The 17,041-nt window shown below is 42.4% G+C and overlaps 2 protein-coding genes across 4 annotated transcripts in view; one reads left to right on the top strand and one right to left on the bottom strand.

The window, feature by feature from the left end:
• The first annotated feature begins 10,184 nt into the window (after nucleotides 1-10,184).
• Nucleotides 10,185-11,234, top strand: SST (somatostatin). The gene is made up of 3 exons (XM_085845101.1): nucleotides 10,185-10,306; nucleotides 10,638-10,759; nucleotides 11,001-11,234. Exons 1-3 carry the CDS (start codon nucleotides 10,213-10,215, stop codon nucleotides 11,232-11,234), a joined length of 450 nt encoding a protein of 149 aa, XP_085701227.1. The 5' UTR covers nucleotides 10,185-10,212.
• A 233-nt stretch (nucleotides 11,235-11,467) lies between these two features.
• The window catches only part of LOC147016427 (tumor protein 63-like), a 73,107-nt gene continuing 67,533 nt past the window's right edge, over nucleotides 11,468-17,041 (bottom strand). For all 3 annotated transcript variants that reach the window (XM_085845094.1, XM_085845093.1, XM_085845096.1), the window contains 5 exons: nucleotides 15,032-15,132; nucleotides 13,926-14,044; nucleotides 13,590-13,719; nucleotides 11,943-12,036; nucleotides 11,468-11,751 (listed from right to left, as the gene is read on the bottom strand). In XM_085845094.1, coding sequence (XP_085701220.1) covers nucleotides 11,614-11,751; nucleotides 11,943-12,036; nucleotides 13,590-13,719; nucleotides 13,926-14,044; nucleotides 15,032-15,132 — 582 coding nt within the window. In that variant the 3' untranslated portion in view covers nucleotides 11,468-11,613. The remainder of the gene's footprint in view (nucleotides 11,752-11,942; nucleotides 12,037-13,589; nucleotides 13,720-13,925; nucleotides 14,045-15,031; nucleotides 15,133-17,041) is intronic.

Below are 17,041 nucleotides of genomic sequence, written 5' to 3' on the forward strand. Positions count from 1 at the left end.
CCTTTGTCACCAGTGATGTACTAAAGTTTGTTTAGGACAATAAAAAAAAAAAATAGGGACTACTTGTGGGCACTCACCTGGTAGAATAATGATACTGAGGAGGAAGTCAACGTGGGACAGAATCAGTAAAATATACCAATAAACCAATGTTATAGCAAATGTCTATTTGGAGGGGCAACCTACTTCCTCCCCCAAAAATCCCCTCCATCCCGATTTTATAAATAGCATGAATAAACTTTGGTACATCTCGGATGATCAAGTTTCATTGAAATTGTATGTATAGTTTCGGAAAAGAAAGGAAATACAGATTTGGGGGGCCACCACCACCTACATCTCTTTGGACCCCTATTTCCCCCTCCCTGCCGCCCATCTTTGATTCCCCCCCCCCCAATTTCGACCCGGATTAAAAAAAAACTGTCATGAGCAAACATTAGTACATCACGGGTGCTAAAGGTGGTGGGCAAGTTTCATTGGAAAGGTGCATGTATTTTTGGGGAAGAAAGGAAATACAGATTTTTAAAATATATTTTTTGTATACCTTGTCAAGGTTCATATGAGAGCTAACACATAACGCACAGCAAGGGGGGGGGGCATGAGACAAGAGGGGCAAGGACAAAACAGTGGGGAACAGAGATATTAGGAGATCTGTGGAAGGGAGAGGGATGGGGCGGGGAACATGGGGAATAAAAGATGGACATTACAGGGACTTTCAGGAAGGAAAGCAGGGAATTTGAAGGAGGTGGGTTTGTGGTGGAATAACGGGGGTAGAAAAGATCGTGGTTTTGGATGGGGGAAGATAAGAGGTGGTGGTGAACAGCTGTTTTGAAGACCTGGAGGGACAACCCCCCCCCCCCTTCGACCCTGATTTTTTTTAATGGTGTGAACTAACTTTGGGACATCACAAGTGATGAAGGTTGTGGTCAAGTTCCATCGAAATTGTGTGTGTTGTTCCGGAGAAAAAAAGCAAATACATAGTTTCGGGGACAACCCCCCCCCCCCCGTAAACCACGATAGACCCCAATTTTTTTGATGGTGTGAACAAACTTTGGTACATCATGGGTGATGAAGGTTGTGCTCAAATTTCATCAAAACGGTGTGGGTAGTTTCAGAGAAGAAAGCAAATATATATTTTGGGGGGCAACTCCCCCCCTCTCCTTTGAACTGCCTTTGACCCCGATTTTTTTTAATGGTGTGAACAAATGTTGGTACATTACGGGTGATGAAGGTTGTCATCAAGTTTCATCGAAATTGTGTGTGTAGTTTTGGAGAACAAAGCAAAATACATCTTTTGGGGGGGGGCAACCTCCCCCATGCACCCCATTATACCCCAGTTTTTTGATGGTGTGAACAAACTTTGGTACATCATGGGTGGTGAAGGTTGTGGTCAAATTTCATCGGAATTGTGTGTGTAGTTTCTGAGAAGAAAGCAAATACCCCTTTTTTGGGGGGGGAGGAGGAGGATGGGGGATGGGATAACACTACACATGTAAACTCCCTCAGTTAGACCCTCTCAGACCCCGTTTATTTTTAATGCCATCAACAAACTTTGGCACGTCACAGGTGATGAAGGTTTTGATGAAGTTTCAACAGAATTGCTTGAGTAGTTTCTGAAAAGAAAGCAAATACCTATTTTGGGGGGGGCAAACCCTGTAGACCACCTTACAGCTCGATTTTTTTTTTAATGTCATGAATAAACCTTGGTGCATACATTGTGGTGCAGGTTGTGATAAAGTTTCATTAAAATTATCGGAGTAGTTTCAGAGAAGAAGTTGTAAGTATTTGTGAATGGCCAGACAGCTGACGCACCAACCCATAAGCTCCCCAGAAGTACTTTCCAGGTGAGCAAAAAAAAAAAAAGAGGTCTGAGGGGGTCGAGAGAGGGGTTGCCCCCCAAAATAGGTATTTCCTTTCTTCTCAGGAACTACACATGCAATTCCGATGAAACTTGACCACAGCTTTCATCGCACATGATGTACCAAAGTTTGTTCACACCATTGACAAAATTAATTGGGGTCTAAGGGGTTATACAGGGGGGGTTGCCACCCAAAATATATATTTGCTTTCTTCTCAGAAACGACACACAAACTTCCAATGAAACTTGACTGCAGCCTTCGTCATCCATGACGCATCAAAATTTGTTCATGACATGAGAAATATCGGGCTCAAGGGGGTTGAAGTAGGGGTTGACTCCAAAATTTGTATTTGCTTTGTTCTCTGAAACTTCACACACAATTTCGATGAAACTTGACCACAACCTTCATCACCCATGATGTGTCAAAGTTTCACTAAAAATTCAAGGCCTAAAGGGGTCTATGGGGGAGTGGGGGGGTTGTCCCCCCCAAATATGTATTTCCTTCCTTCTCGGAAGCTACACATACAATTTCAATTAAAGTCGACCACAACCTTCATCACCCATGATGTACCAAAGTTTGTTCATGGCAGTGAAACAAAATCAGGGTTTACAGGGGGTCTGCAGTGGGGGTTGCCCCCCAAAGGAGTTATTTGCTTTCTTCTCAGAAATTATACACACGATTCCGAACAAACATCAGCACAACTTCAATCACCCATAATGTACCAAAGATTGTTAATGACATTAGAAACAGTCGCAATACCCCTGGGTGCTCACCTGCGAGCAGCTGGATAAGATAACCAGGGAACCACTGATAGGCATAGATGACCCACAAAATGTGTAACACAGAAGAAAGTCAATACCTTTGGATGTTTTTTTTAATGCCATGAACAAGCTTTGGTAGATCAAAGGTGATGAAGGTTGTCGCCAAGTTTCATCAGGATTGTTTGTGAAGTTTCTGAGAAGAAAGCAAATACCTATTTTGAGGGGCAACCCCCATTGACCCCTTTTGGGCCCGATTTTTTTAAATGCCATGAACAATCTTTGGTATATCATGTGTGATTAAGGTTGTGGTCGTTTCATCGGAATTGTGTGTGTAGTTTCTGAGAAGAAAGTAAACACCTATTTTGGGGGTCACCCTGCCCCTTCCCCATCTACCCTGTTCAAACTCTATTTTTTTTAATGACTTGAGCAAACTTTGGGAGATCACGAGCGATGAAGGTCGTGGTTAAGTTTCATCAAAATTTCATGTGTAGTTTCTGAGAAGAAAGGAAATACCTACTTTGGGGGGCAACCTTGTAGACCCCCTAAAGGCCAGATTTTTTTTAATGGCATGAACAAACTATAGTACGTACACGGTGAAGAACTTTATGGTAAAGTTTAATCGAAATCATATGTGTCGTTTCAGAGAAGAAATTGCAAGTATTTGTGGATGGACGGATGGATGGACGACATGCTATCCCATAATCTCCCCAGAACTACGTTCCAGGTGAGCGAAAAGTCGGGGTCTAAGGGGGTGTATGAGGGGTTTCCACCCCAAAATATGTATTTGCTTTCTTCTCCAAAACGACACACACAATTTCAATGAAACTTGACTTTAACCTTTAGCACTCGTGATGTAACCAAGTTTGTTCAAGGTTTTAAAAAAAAAATCCAAAAGTATTCACTTTCTTGTCTATTACGTCGTTTATGGGTATTCCATGCCTGCCAGTGGTTCCCTGGTTATCTTATCCAGCCGCCACCAAGTGAGTCCCCAGGAGTATTGCCCCTATGTTTTTTTTTTAATGTAGTTAAACTTTAGTGCATCACGGGTGTTGAAGGTTGTGGTCAAGTTTCATCGGTATTCTTGGGCAAAATGCCAGGGGCAAAGAAAAGGCCCCTTCATATGGTATGTGCCATGTGGTAAACAATAGAAAAGAAGGGACGTTCTATGGCTTGTAGAAAAAGCCAAACCATAGAAAATAAGGCATATTCAAACTAGAGTAATTCGACTGTGCGCAGTCGACGGGTATGCCGCCGCTCTTCCGCACAAACACTTGAGTATTGACATCTTTGACCCTTGACCTTAACCACATCTGGCCCAAATATCTAATCACTTAATTGCCCTGTCTTACTTTACCTTATTACCAAGTTTGATGAAATTCCACAATTTGCTTCTTGAGTTATCGCATAAACGAAAATCCAGACGGACGAACGGACGGACAACCTGGAAACAATGCCTCCGGCACCCTTGGTGTGGAGACATTAAAATCTCGTGTGCATACTGTAATACCCTTGTGTTCTTAGAAAAAAAACAAGCAATGCTCTCGAAAAGTTCATATTAAGGGGCGCTCTACATATAACGGTTAAAACCCATCAGTAGGTAAAAAAAATTTGTTCCTTGAAAACAAAAATACACAAGATAATGTGCATGTGTGCGATTAATTTGTATTAAAAATTGGTGTTCCTTCATATGAACTTTTCTCGATCATTAGTTGGTTCCTCCTAAGAACACAAGGATAGTACAGCATGTACACAAGATTTTTTGAATGTGCTTTATTTTCTAATGTTTGGCATTTTCTACAAGCTATGCAATGTTCCTTCTTTTCTAGAGTTTGCCACATGGTACACATCACATAAAGGGGCCTTTTCTATGCTCCTAGCATTTCCCCCAAGAATGGAACGGTTTTTCTGTATTACATGCAGTATTCCATGTTTCAGACAGTTTTCTTGTCGAATTAAAGCACCCGAAAAACTGATATTTTTTCCAAAAGTCCACTTTTACGTTGTCCCTAATTTGTGCTCTGCCCCTAATTATGCAGCTGTGGGTAACTTTGAAATCTCACCAAGTGTCACTCTATTAATATTCAACACCAGCAAATACAACCTGTTGCTTCGCTGATGGAAATATTATGTGGGGGGAGTAAGAGGGGGAGGGGGAGGATAGGTGAGGGAGGTAGGGAGAGAGAATGGAGGGGAGGGAGATAAAGAGGAGGGAGGGTTAGAAGAGGAGGGAGGGGGAAGGGGAGAGAGGAGGGAGGGGAGGGGAGAGAGGAGAGAGGAGGGAAGGGGAGGGGAGAGAGGACAGGAAGGTGAGAGAAGAGAAGGGGGAGGGGGAGGGAAGAGAGGAAGAGAGGAGAGAGTGGAGCAAGATAGGATGGAGGGGAGGGGAGAGAGAAAGAGAAGGGAGAGGGGAAGGAGTGGAGCGAGAGAGGACGGAGGGGAGGGGAGGGTGAGAGAGAGTAGGGAGAAGGGAGGGAGAAGGGAGTGGGAAAGGAGAGGGGAGGGGTGAGAAAGGGGAGGGAGGAGGGGTCGGGGAGCTAGGAGGGGTGAGGAATGGGAGAGCTCAGAAGTGGGATGAAGAGTGAGGAAGAGGGATGGGGGAGCGACGCCTCACCAAATATCACTATACATTCCAGGGGGAGTGAGGAGGATGGGGGAGAGAGGAGAAGGGGTGGAGAGAGAGGAAAGGGGGTGGGGAAAGAGGAGAGGGGGTGGGGAGAGATGAAAGGGGGTGGGGAGGGAGTGAGGAGACAGTGAGGAGTGGGGGAGCAAGGAGGAAGAGCTAGGAAAGGGGGAGAGCAAGGAAGGGAGGGAGAGTGAGGAAAGGGGGTGGGGAGCAACGCCTCACCATATGTCGCTAAATACTCCTGAGGAAGGGGGTGCGAGAGAGGAGAGAGAGGAGAAAGAGGAGAGAGCATAGATGGGGAGCTGAGAAAATGAGAAAAGGGGGGGGGGGGTGGGGGAGTCAAATGATAATGTTATGCTCTACATATACATTCATACATATACACACACACACACACACACACACACACACACACACACACACACACACACACACACACACACACACACACACACACACACACACACACACACACACATATCCAGGTGTTTGTACCATAGATGCATTCCTGGACAACATCGTTTGAATGGAACATTAAAATCCCATTGATTTTTAAGATTTATTAAAGGAGAAATGCATTCCGGACAGAAAAAAAAATTGAGTGGAAATTTTTTGAAGTTGTTTCACTCACCCTCATCCATTGCTTCACTCACCATAATCCTCCCATTTTGTTAATCGTTCAGTTTTTTCTTCCATTCAATCATTATTAAATTTGTTTTGCCTTCCTAACTCCAGAGATTTCAGGCGGGGCTGCCTTTGCTTCGGTCCCACTGGTTAATTATTTTCATTGCAATGAATTGTTATTTCCGTTGCACTCAATGAAACCATCTGAATGAAGCTGGTTAATTTCGGCACGTTCCTAATTTTTTTGTTCACTAAATATAGTTCTACAAACAGTATAAAAAGACGTTTAATGCTTTGGAAATTTCACATTTTCTTGTGTATGTATGGAGAAGGAGGGAACACAGCCTTGCTTGCTGAAAGTAAATAGCTATATTGGCTTAGTTATAAGACTCGTTATTTCATTAAATTATCAAATCTCACAACAGATTTTGACATTTATTTAATCCAGACGATATCGGATCCTCAAAACCAAAACAATATTCCGATGATATGCTTTAATTAGTTCGTCAAAGTAGATCATGGAAAATAGTATCATATGATTCATGAAATCGCTCCAAGCTCCTAATTTGAAAACTGTAGGACTTACAAAAGCGATGTATACAATGATTTGTAGCTCTGATGAACAGATATTCAATAATATCGGTGAGGAAAGTGAAGAAAAAAACTTTATTGTTAAGAAATATTTGCAGCCTGTTCCAAGGCAGGTCATAGTTAAGTTATATGTGCAATAATCTCCGTTTGTATTTACGGTACGTTTTTCTACATTTGTGGAATAATCTCCACTTGCATTTACTGTAGGTTTTGTATATTTGTGGAATAATCTGTTTTATCTACTGTAAGTTTTTCTATATATGTGTAATAATGTCCATTTGTATGTACTGTAGGTTTTTCTACATTTGTATAATGATCACCAACTGTATTTATGGTATGTTTTTCTATATTCCTGGAATAATCCCTGTTTGTATTTGCTGTAGGTTTTTCTACATTTGTGGAATAATCTCCATTTGTATTTCCTGTCGATTTTTTCTATGTATGTGTAATAATGTCCATTTGTATGTACTGTAGGTTTTCTACATTTGTATAATGATCACCAATTGTATTTTCAGTATGTTTTTCTAAATTCCTGGAATAATCCCTGTTTGTATTTGCTGTAGGTTTTTCGATATTTGTGGAATAATCACCGTTTGTATTTCCTGTGGGTTTTTTTCTATATATGTGTAATAATCTCCGTTTGTATTTCCTGTGGGTTTTTTTCTATATATGTGTAATAATCTCCGTTTGTATTACCTGTAGGTTTTTCTACATTTCAATAATAATCTCCCTTTGTATTTATTCCATATTTTTCTATCCATGTGTAATAATCCATGTTTGTATTTACTGTATGTTTTTCTATATTTGTGGAATATGCTCATTTTGTATTTACTGTAGGTTTTTCTATATATGTGTAATAATCTCCATTTATGTTTACTGAAGGTTTTTCTATATTTGTGTAATAATCTCTGTTTGTGTATACTGTATGTTTTTCTATATTTCAGGAATAATCTCCGTTTGTATTTCCTACATGTTTTTCTACTTGCAGGAATAATCTTCGTTTGTACTTATGGTAGGTTTTTCTACATTTGTGGAATAATCTCTATTTGTATTTACTGTATGTTTTTCTGTATGTGTAATAATCTCTGTTTGTATTTACTGGAGGTTCTTCTACATTTGGGGAATTATCTCCATTTTTATTTACTGTTGGTTTTTCAGTACATGTGTAATAATCCCTGTTTGTGTTTACTGTAGGTTTTTCTATATTTGTGCAAGAATCCCCGTTTGTGTTTACTGTAGGTTTTTCGAGATGTGTAATAATCTCTGTTTGTATTTACTGTTGGTTTTTCTGCATTTGTGGAATAAGCTCTGTTTGTATTTACTGCATGTTTTTCTATAAAGGTGTAATAATCCCCATTTGTATTTACTGCAGGTTTTTCTATATTTGTGTTATAATCCCTCTTTGTATTTACTGTATTTATTGCTATATATGTGTAATAATCTCCATTTGTATTTACTGCAGTTGTTTCTACATTTGTGGAATAATCTGCATTTGTATTTACTGTAGGTTTTTCTTTTCATGCACCCTAATTTTGAGTGATTCTGGAAATGTAATAATCGGCTCCATGGATCCTTGAATTTAAGAGAAAATGAGGGTCTGATGCAGTAATTTCACAAAAGGCAGGTGGGGTGGGGGATAATTTGGCAGTTTTACAAAATGGTGAGGAGGTTAGATACCCTCACGGCCCAATGGGAAATGCAAGCGTCAAATCCAGCCTGAACACGTGCATTCCGTACGTCAAACTCAGTAACCGTGGCTTGTGTACAATAATTTGGTTGTATTCCAAGAGCCGCTATTAGCATTTGCACAATTGTGGAATGTTCTCCCACAAAATTGGTGACAAACTATAAGTTATGACTTTACAATGTTTGAAAACAAACAAACAATTAAACAAATTATTCTTTACACAGCATTTTTCAACACCTGTTACTGCCTCGACCATGAAGCTGATTTCCTCGATTGATACATACCGGGGACATTAATTATATTGTACTGGTGTGTAATGTAGCCTATCTATGACATCTTAGAAGATTGCTGGCTTCAAAATTGGTGAAGCAGTTTTCGATTTTTCAAGGTTCAGACATATGTAGAGTTGTTGAATTTTAGTATGATGTACTCCATGGTGTCCCAGATAAGACCGAAACAAGAAAGCATTTTATTTATTTATTTAATTATTTGTCCAGATGTCGAGGCTCTTGGAGAATTTCCACAAGGATTGGTGAAACACAGATCCCCATCCTGCCCTCCCTTCCCAAAGCGACGTAAGGCTTCATGGTGGAACATCTGAAGATCCCGGTGGTGCTTGGTCACTGACAAGCACAGCATTCCTTAAAAAAAACCTGCAATGCTGACTGACATGAGTTTTTACACGAAATGCATTCATGCTAAAACACTTTTTGAATGCTTTTAATGAAATAGATTAATGGCACAAACCTTTTGAATGCACTCTCTAAGTGCACATATATTTAGTCGCAATTTAAGAGGCTCGGTAAATCAAATATTTACTCAAACCTAAATAAATGCACTTCCTTTTCCACTGTTTATGACTGACGTGCTTTTAGTGCAAATGACGAACCTACAAATTAATTATATTTGATTAATTACCCCTGGGCCCAAAGTTTGAGGATAAAAAAACTGGAATTTATTAATGCAGACAGAGAGATAGAGAGATAGAGACAGATTTCCATATGGCAGTATTGTGGACCACGATTTAAAAGGGGCAATGTGCAATGGTCCAATGGTCACATCAATTTGTACAGGTTTATATCAATACAAGGGGGAGAGATCCCTCCAAAAAAATTAACAACTTTCGTGGCAGGCAGTGTTCAAGCCAACATTTTAAAGCTTCAGTTTTGTAAAAATATTTGGAGAGAAAAACACAAAGCTAAACAAATACAGAGAGAGAGAGAGAGAGAGAGAGAGAGAGAGAGAGAGAGAGAGAGAGAGAGAGAGAGAGAGAGAGATAGAGAGAGAGAGAAAGAGAGAGAGAGAGAGAGAGAGAGAGAGAGAGAGAGAGAGAGAGAGAGAGAGAGAGAGAGAGAGAGAGAGAGAGAGAGAGAGAGAGAGAGAGAGAGAGAGAGAGAGAGAGAGAGAGAGAGAGAGAGAGAGAGAGAGAGAGAGAGAGAGAGAGAGAGAGAGAGAGAGAGAGAGAGAGAGAGAGAGAGAGAGAGAGAGAGAGAGAGAGAGAGAGAGAGAGAGAGAGAGAGAGAGAGAGAGAGAGAGAGAGAGAGAGAGAGAGAGAGAGAGAGAGAGAGAGAGAGAGAGAGAGAGAGAGAGAGAGAGAGAGAGAGAGAGAGAGAGAGAGAGATAGATTAAAGAGATAATGACTCACATCATGGATCACACCCAGAACATGTTCCCATATCACTGGAGGGTTACACATTGTAGAAAAAGAAAAGTAGAGATATGAAAAGGATACAAAAAAATTGAGAAACCAACAAGACACATGCACAAATACACACAAGAAGAGACAGACACACAAGCAAACAGACAGACTGTGGACTATGTGCAGGTCATGCTCCATCCATGTGCGGCTAATGCACTAAGTTTGAGTTTTGGAGTAAATATAGTTTGTGCGTAGGTGAGAGTGCCGTGTGGGCAGCAGGTGCTCTAATTGAGAGACAAACATAAGGGCGAAGGAGGAAATATATGAAAAGAAAGCATCAGAAAATTAATTGAACGTTAAACAGCAGAAAGATAGGGGGAGTGGGTGGGCCATGGAATAAGTGGTGTTGGGAAACGATTGGCTGCCCGGTGGAGATGCTATGGCTTAAAAGGCAGAAAATTGTGGGCAGGTTGAGAGAAAGAGAAAGAGAGATTAATATTACGAGAAGCGAAGACACCAAGTGTTCAGGTCAGTCTTTTCCCTGCTTTTGTCCGAGTCCCAATGACTGTGTCTTTGTCAATGATGCAAGTGCCGATACCAAGACAGCCTGGTGATGGCTGGCTCATGTTATGCCAATTTAAGAGAGGGATTGTGGTGGTTAAAGTCTCCAACTTGTCGAGAAAAGGCTGTTAGAACACTTTCTAATGTACCTAATGCCACTCCACGTTACGTGGTCAATATTTGATGTGCAGATTTCACAATTTGTAATGCCAAATCAATTGAAGAATGGAGTCATTTTCACTCTATGATGGCATACAATTCTCTTCTTGTTTTACATCAGTGCTGTTTCCCCTGGCAGACATCATGGCGGCTCACCTGGCATTCTTCCTGATAGTCATGACAATGACCTCTGACCGAATGTCCTCATTGGCAGCACCTTTTGAGCCCTGGTTAGAAAGAGACATGTGGCTTCAAAAGGAGGTGTGAATTATTCTGTTTCTAACCTCTCAACGTACTTCTCATTCTCCACCATCAACATACAGTCATCACCTGAAAATGATATTTTACCTTCATGTTTCTTTACTGCTGCATCAAGTTTGCTTTCTCTGACCCCTCTCACCTTTCTCTTCCTCCCAAGCACTTACCTCACCCTATTTTTTTTTTAAAGAATTCACATTCTCTACAGCACTAACCAGTCACATTATGCCCTCACCTTTTCCAGTTCAACCCCAAAGAAGTAGCAGCTTGGGGACCTGAGGCCCAAGCTCTCGCCCAGATTCCTGCCTGGCTGGGCTTTGGCCCAGGGATAAGGGCAAGAGAGGAAGAGCAAGTAAGACTGAATGTAGAACGGGCTATTGGGAAAGCAAGAGCAGACACTCAAGTGCCTGAGCCTCCTGCTCGTGAGCGAAAGGCTGGATGTAAAAACTTCTTTTGGAAAACCTTTACCTCCTGTTAGATTTTAGTTCTTAGTAGTAATAGGACTCCTGAGCTTCTCCAACTCCCTTCATGCTTATCTCTGCTTAAGTTCCATTAAAGATTGCTCCGATGCACAGCGTAAGCTTGTGGACATGTGTCTGTTAATTGAGAACATTCGAAGAGTATGAAGTTGAAGTTGATTCAAATAAAACAACACTACATGTACACAAACCCAACACCTGGGGTTACATAATGAAAGTGCTCAAGCAATTAAACTTGAGAAATTAGAGCTTTTGTAAAACAAGAGCAAAGGTGATATAATAATATCAATGACATGAGAGAAAGAGACAGGATGGCAGAGAAGGAGAAGAGTAAAAACAGGTAGACACAAAGGCAAGCAGAGCTATGGACAGGCAGAGCTAGCATACACCAGCAAACTCTTCCTTGATGAGCCGTGCTTGCGGTGTGATGTCAGAAGCTTGAGCTTGTTTCATGTTGACGATAGCCTTCCAAATGATCCCCCGATATGGTTCTGGGACTTTTAGCGAGTTGAGGTCCTGAAGGTTAAAATGATGTTGGAATGGCGATTTTTAGAGGTGGAGGGAAGAACAAAGGACAGTTAGTCATGAAGCTTGTTGATCCATTTCATCATGCATAGGATCCATTGAATATAGATTTCTAATTATAAACTTTAACAGTCAATAAGGTACCCCCATCCCCACCCTTTCCCCCAGTTCCCCATTCCCACCTCCAGGGAAAGGTTCATAAGCTGACAAGCCAGGCTGAGGCCCTGAGAGATGAACAGTTCAAGGCAGCTAGAGCAGCCAAGACGGCAGAGAAAACTGGGAAAAGGGAGAAGGTGAAGGGAACGAGAAATCGGGAGACATAAATATGGTATGATGTGTTTAGCACAGTATGTGATGATAAATGTGGTAAATAGTACTTTTTGGAGTCAATAAAGTGTTCTAAAATGACCAAAAAATGACCCTGTTTCTCCATCTCGCTTCAATATCCACCTTCTGCCTCTCTATCTCACACACACACACACACACACACACACACACACACACACACACACACACACACACACACACACACACACACACACACACACACACACACACACACACACACACACACACACACACACACACACGTCATTACGTCCATGGGTGGGGATTGGAGTTTATAAATCCTTGAACTTATAGGAATCACATGTTTTTTTTTCGACTTTTTGGACCAATATTGGATGGATGTGGATAAGGGCATGTTGTCCACTGTTGCATTACCGGGGTGACAATGCTGTCCAAAGTAGTGGTTCGACAGGGGAAGGTGTTACGTTTTTTTTGTTCCCCCATGTCTGGAATCGGTTAAGGCCAGGTAAGTGCAGATGACATTGAATGACAAAGAACAGCGTGGGCAGAGACAGGCCATTTGAAAGCATACTTTTGGTCGATATCAACATATGGGGTGAAAGTTGTTGTTTCATATGCAGCCTGTGGCTGCTGGTTGCATCGTTTTTCCTGGAAGCACATCTGTGCCACTGATGCGATGCCCCTTGTTACCAGTAAACTTGTACTCATTTTGCCAAACTCGGAAGGCTGACAGGCTGAGTCAACCCCACCTGGTGTTATTTCAACAGCACAAAAGGAACTTGAATTCAAGACCCTAAGATCTCAAGCCAGCCACCTCAACTGTTACACCAACACCAGACTTCTGGGGTGAAGATGTGGAACCTCAACAGCATGCCAAAGTAAAAAGAATGATGCAACATATACATAGTTTTGAAGAAGAAATGTCAAAAAGTACCTTGGCAAGAGAGGAAAAATAATGAATAAATGGTGACATTGGTGGAGGAGAGAACAATATTGTCACTCATGATTCCATCCATTGGGACCATACTCTGTACAGAGTGTAGTTGCTGCCGAAGCAGTCTCCTGGGCTATTGGGCACACTCCTGGATGGGTTGCCACTCTGACACAGGATACTCGAATGGCTTAATCATCCCAGCAAGCCGGTACTCATTTTTTCCTCAGAAGGATGACAGGCAGAGTCAACCACACCTGGTCACTCAAGATTGAAATGAGAAAAGTGGCGTATCACAGACGTACCATTAGAAGAAGCCACGGGAAGCTTACAGAACAGATAATGGAATGTTAGGTGGAGAAAAAGAGACCCAAGGGAAGACAAAAGACTCAGGTGTAAGATGTGGCAGAAAGAGTGAGGCTATGATGGACCATGGAAATTATGACAACAGCCAGACACCAAGAAACATGGTGAAGTCGCAAGTGTGTGTGTGTGTGTGTGTGTGTGTGTGTGTGTGTGTGTGTGTGTGTGTGTGTGTGTGTGTGTGTGTGTGTGTGTGTGTGTGTGTGTAATGTATTTCCACCTTTACCTGGATAGTGAGTTTTCAGCAGTGTAGGGAGGAGGTGGAGGGGTTTGCAGCAATGGAGAAAATTGTAGTGCTGAGGGGCTGCTTGGAGGTAGAGGAGATGGAGGTGGAGGCATTTGTGTCACCATGGATCCTAAAAGAGGAGTAATAATGGATCAGTTAGTGAGAGGTTCATAAAACACGTGATAGCAGTTTATAGAAAACATCTGGTGAGGAACAGCTTCTCGGGATTATTAGGTGGCGTGCAGTTGGAAGAAATTGGACGTGATGAGTTTTCAATAAAATGTCTGAAAACATCTGGTGAAGGTCAATTTGTTGTCATGGTTACTTTATACTTACCCATTGTCCTGTTCCCTCGACGTGCCGAATCAATCAGCTGGCTCATAGACGGGAGCTTGGGCAATCCTGATAGCTTGTTTATACCACCTCTGCAGCCATATCCAAGGCCAGAAGAACTTCTGGAAAGGTGAGAATGGACGAATTTAGAGTAACTATGAGGAACACAGGACCTTAAATAATCCATCTAGTCTTAGCGAGTTGTCAACAGTCTTTCAAGGATATCAAAATGGGTTTGACCATGTTCTTCTTACCTCCTCCCTTTAAGGAAAACCTAAGATTTTTCATTGAGTCTTAATCTTCCATGTGCCTAGACTTTGCATTCAGAAAGAAAAAAGTCTGGTATAAATCAGATAATCTCACCAAATCCCACAATATATTTTTGGAAAGGGTTTCTTGCATCATCTCATGAAGATGTTGTCCTGGTGTCAGCCCGTCAACAACCTTCCATGATCAGATAGGTTCAGACTAATATGTCAACCCCAAACCAATTTGACAGCATTGTCTTCTTATTCTTTCGTATGCAGCACATGGCTGCTGGTAGCATCATTTGCACCACTGATGCCCCTTGTCGCAAGAATTTGTAATTTGTTCAGCGAACCCGGCGATAACTCGCCGACTCTTCTCGAAGGATCTTTAATCTTTATTGTCCACCAATTGAAATTGGCAAAAGGGACGTCCCTCGGATGCACGTCAAACTCGGCGTCATCTACAGTTGTCGATGCAGAGTTTAACGTCCCTCCGAGGGATGGCACACGCATCGATACCTCATCCTCCCTGAGAGACACCAGCACGACAGTTTGTGGCTAGGTCGGGATTCAAATCCAGGCTAGATGGCTCAGCGTTGATTGTGCGGACCTCCAGGCTGACAGCATTGCTGAAAAAGTTATTTGTAAGCTAAAGCCATTGTATTAATCAGTTAATCATACTGCCTGTTTCATTTAAACACATGCCATGGTCTATTTACAAGTCCTATGGCCTCCAAAACCTAGTCCAAGCAGCATCATGTGATAAACAGGTGTGCAGTAGATAATGTTATGGAGGTCACACAATGGCCTGTTATGCTGATTGTTGGGGTTAAGAGGAGCATGTGAAAGGGAATCAGGTACCCGTGATGGTAAGCTTCTGTAAGGTGTGAGGGAAGCAGTGCCGCAAGCTCCAGACTCTCCTTCACCCTCATGAGGAGTTCAAAGTTCTCTCTCCCACGGATCTGAGAGATGGGGAATGAACCAAGAGACAATGGATGGAGGAAAGCGCTATTGTTGAGTTTCCAAAGAACCCTGAGATGATGACAGAACAGTTTTCACGATAAAGCAATAACTAGCCAAATAAATGTGTCAGATCATTCTGACAAAAATGACCGCTTGTCTTTGTCCAACATAAAATTGCTCGTCCCCACTGTCCCATTGTCTGCTTATTCCCGTGGAGTTAGAATTCTCAAAGCAGGTATGTGTCTGTGTGCATTTGACTCCACATGGAGAAACTACGCACCATTCATTCTCGTTTGCTTTTTGTTTACCTGTTGGTTTTCCCGGATCGACTCTAAGGTTAGTTTGATTGGATGCGTGAATGTTGAGTTTCTTGAGTGTTTCATTCACCAATTAATAGCAATTAACAAATTGTCTTTTTCTGGTTAGTCATAATTATCTTATCAGTTGCAAGCATACAGGGATGATCCAGGTGCGGCTCAACGACCCGTCTTCTCCGGCTGCAGTTCTTCAGCATTCCCAATCAAAGGCGAACCACCAACGGGACCTACGATGCATGGAGAATGGCTTGTGGGCTGAGAAGGCTCATGAAATTCAAGCCCTGGTTGACCGTGGTGACTCTCGAGACGTCTTTCAGTCAATGAAGGTTGTGTATGGTCCACGCTGATCGATTGACAGCCCATTTATTTTGTGTGAGGGCAATGTTCTGCTGTTAGATGAGCCAGATATTCGGCACGATGGAGAGAACGCTATTCGTTACTGCTCAACCGACCCTCTTAAGTCGACAATACCGTCTTCGAGTCGATTCCTCAAAGGCCGATCCACAGAGGAGCTAAACATCGTGCCCACTTTGAGTGAAATTAAGACTGCAGTGGCTAACGTGGCAAATAATAAGGCCACTGGTCTTGATGGAATCCCTGCTGAAGTGTCCAACTATGGTGCTGATATATTCCTCAGTGTGCAGCTCGATATATTTCATCATTGGGAACGTGGGGAACTTCCACAAGACCTTGAGGATGCTTTGATTGCTACCATTTCTAAGAAAAAGAGTAACCATCAGGTCTGCTGCAACTACTATGGTGGTCAACTACTCTCAGTTGCTGATACGATCCTTCGCAAGGTCATGCTCAAGTGCCTCCAGACGATGATTGAAGACATCTTACCTGAATCACAATGTGGATTCCGTGCAGGTCGTAGTACCAAGGATATGCTTTTCAGACCACGACACCTTCAGAAAAAGTCAGCTGAACAGAACACGCCTCTTTACATCATTTTCATTGATCTTTTTCCAAGGAATTTTATTTGGTCAGTCGCTCTTGCCTTTGGCATCTTTTATTGAAATATGGCTGACTGGACAAGTTTGTGACCCTTTTGCAGGGTACGCAGGTGCTAGCTGACATTGAGACGACTGATCTGTTCACCGTTGCACATTGCGTGAAACAGGGTTGTGTTCCGGCTCCCACGCTGCTCGCTGCACGGGATGTTGCCGATGGCGTCTACCTAACAATACACACCAACGGCAAGCTTTTCAACGGGAAATGTCTCAAAGCGAAGACAGAGGTTCGTCAGATGTGCGCGTGGCACTCACTCGATGCTGATGATATTGGCCTAGTTTCACATTCCATACATGACCCGCAGAAACTTCGACACAAGTTTATCACTGCATCTGCGGCATTCGGACTCTCCATGAATATCTGAGAGACCGAGGTCCTTTATCAACCGGGCCCTGGAATGCCGCACAATGAGCAAATCCTCTTGCTGGATGGTGAACCACTTAAGATCGTTGACTGCTTTGTGTATCTCAGCACCGATGTCTCGAATGACAGCAACCTCGAGAAGGAGCTGGTGGCATTGATTTGTTCGGCCTGTGCTGTCTTTGGTCGTATGTGTGACCGACTGTGGAGTGTGGGG

This window comes from Eptatretus burgeri, chromosome 11 (assembly GCF_056783735.1).
Source record: "Eptatretus burgeri isolate ZD-2024b chromosome 11, Ebu_testis_v1, whole genome shotgun sequence".
Lineage (NCBI taxonomy): Eukaryota > Metazoa > Chordata > Myxini > Myxiniformes > Myxinidae > Eptatretus > Eptatretus burgeri.

Coding starts and splice junctions, on each gene's coding strand:
- SST (XM_085845101.1), top strand. CDS start 10,213: ATGCTATGGCTTAAAAGGCAGAAAATTGTGGGCAGGTTGAGAGAAAGA. Junction 10,307..10,637: donor CGAAGACACCAAGTGTTCAG/GTCAGTCTTTTC, acceptor TTCCCCTGGCAG/ACATCATGGCGGCTCACCTG. Junction 10,760..11,000: donor ACATGTGGCTTCAAAAGGAG/GTGTGAATTATT, acceptor CACCTTTTCCAG/TTCAACCCCAAAGAAGTAGC.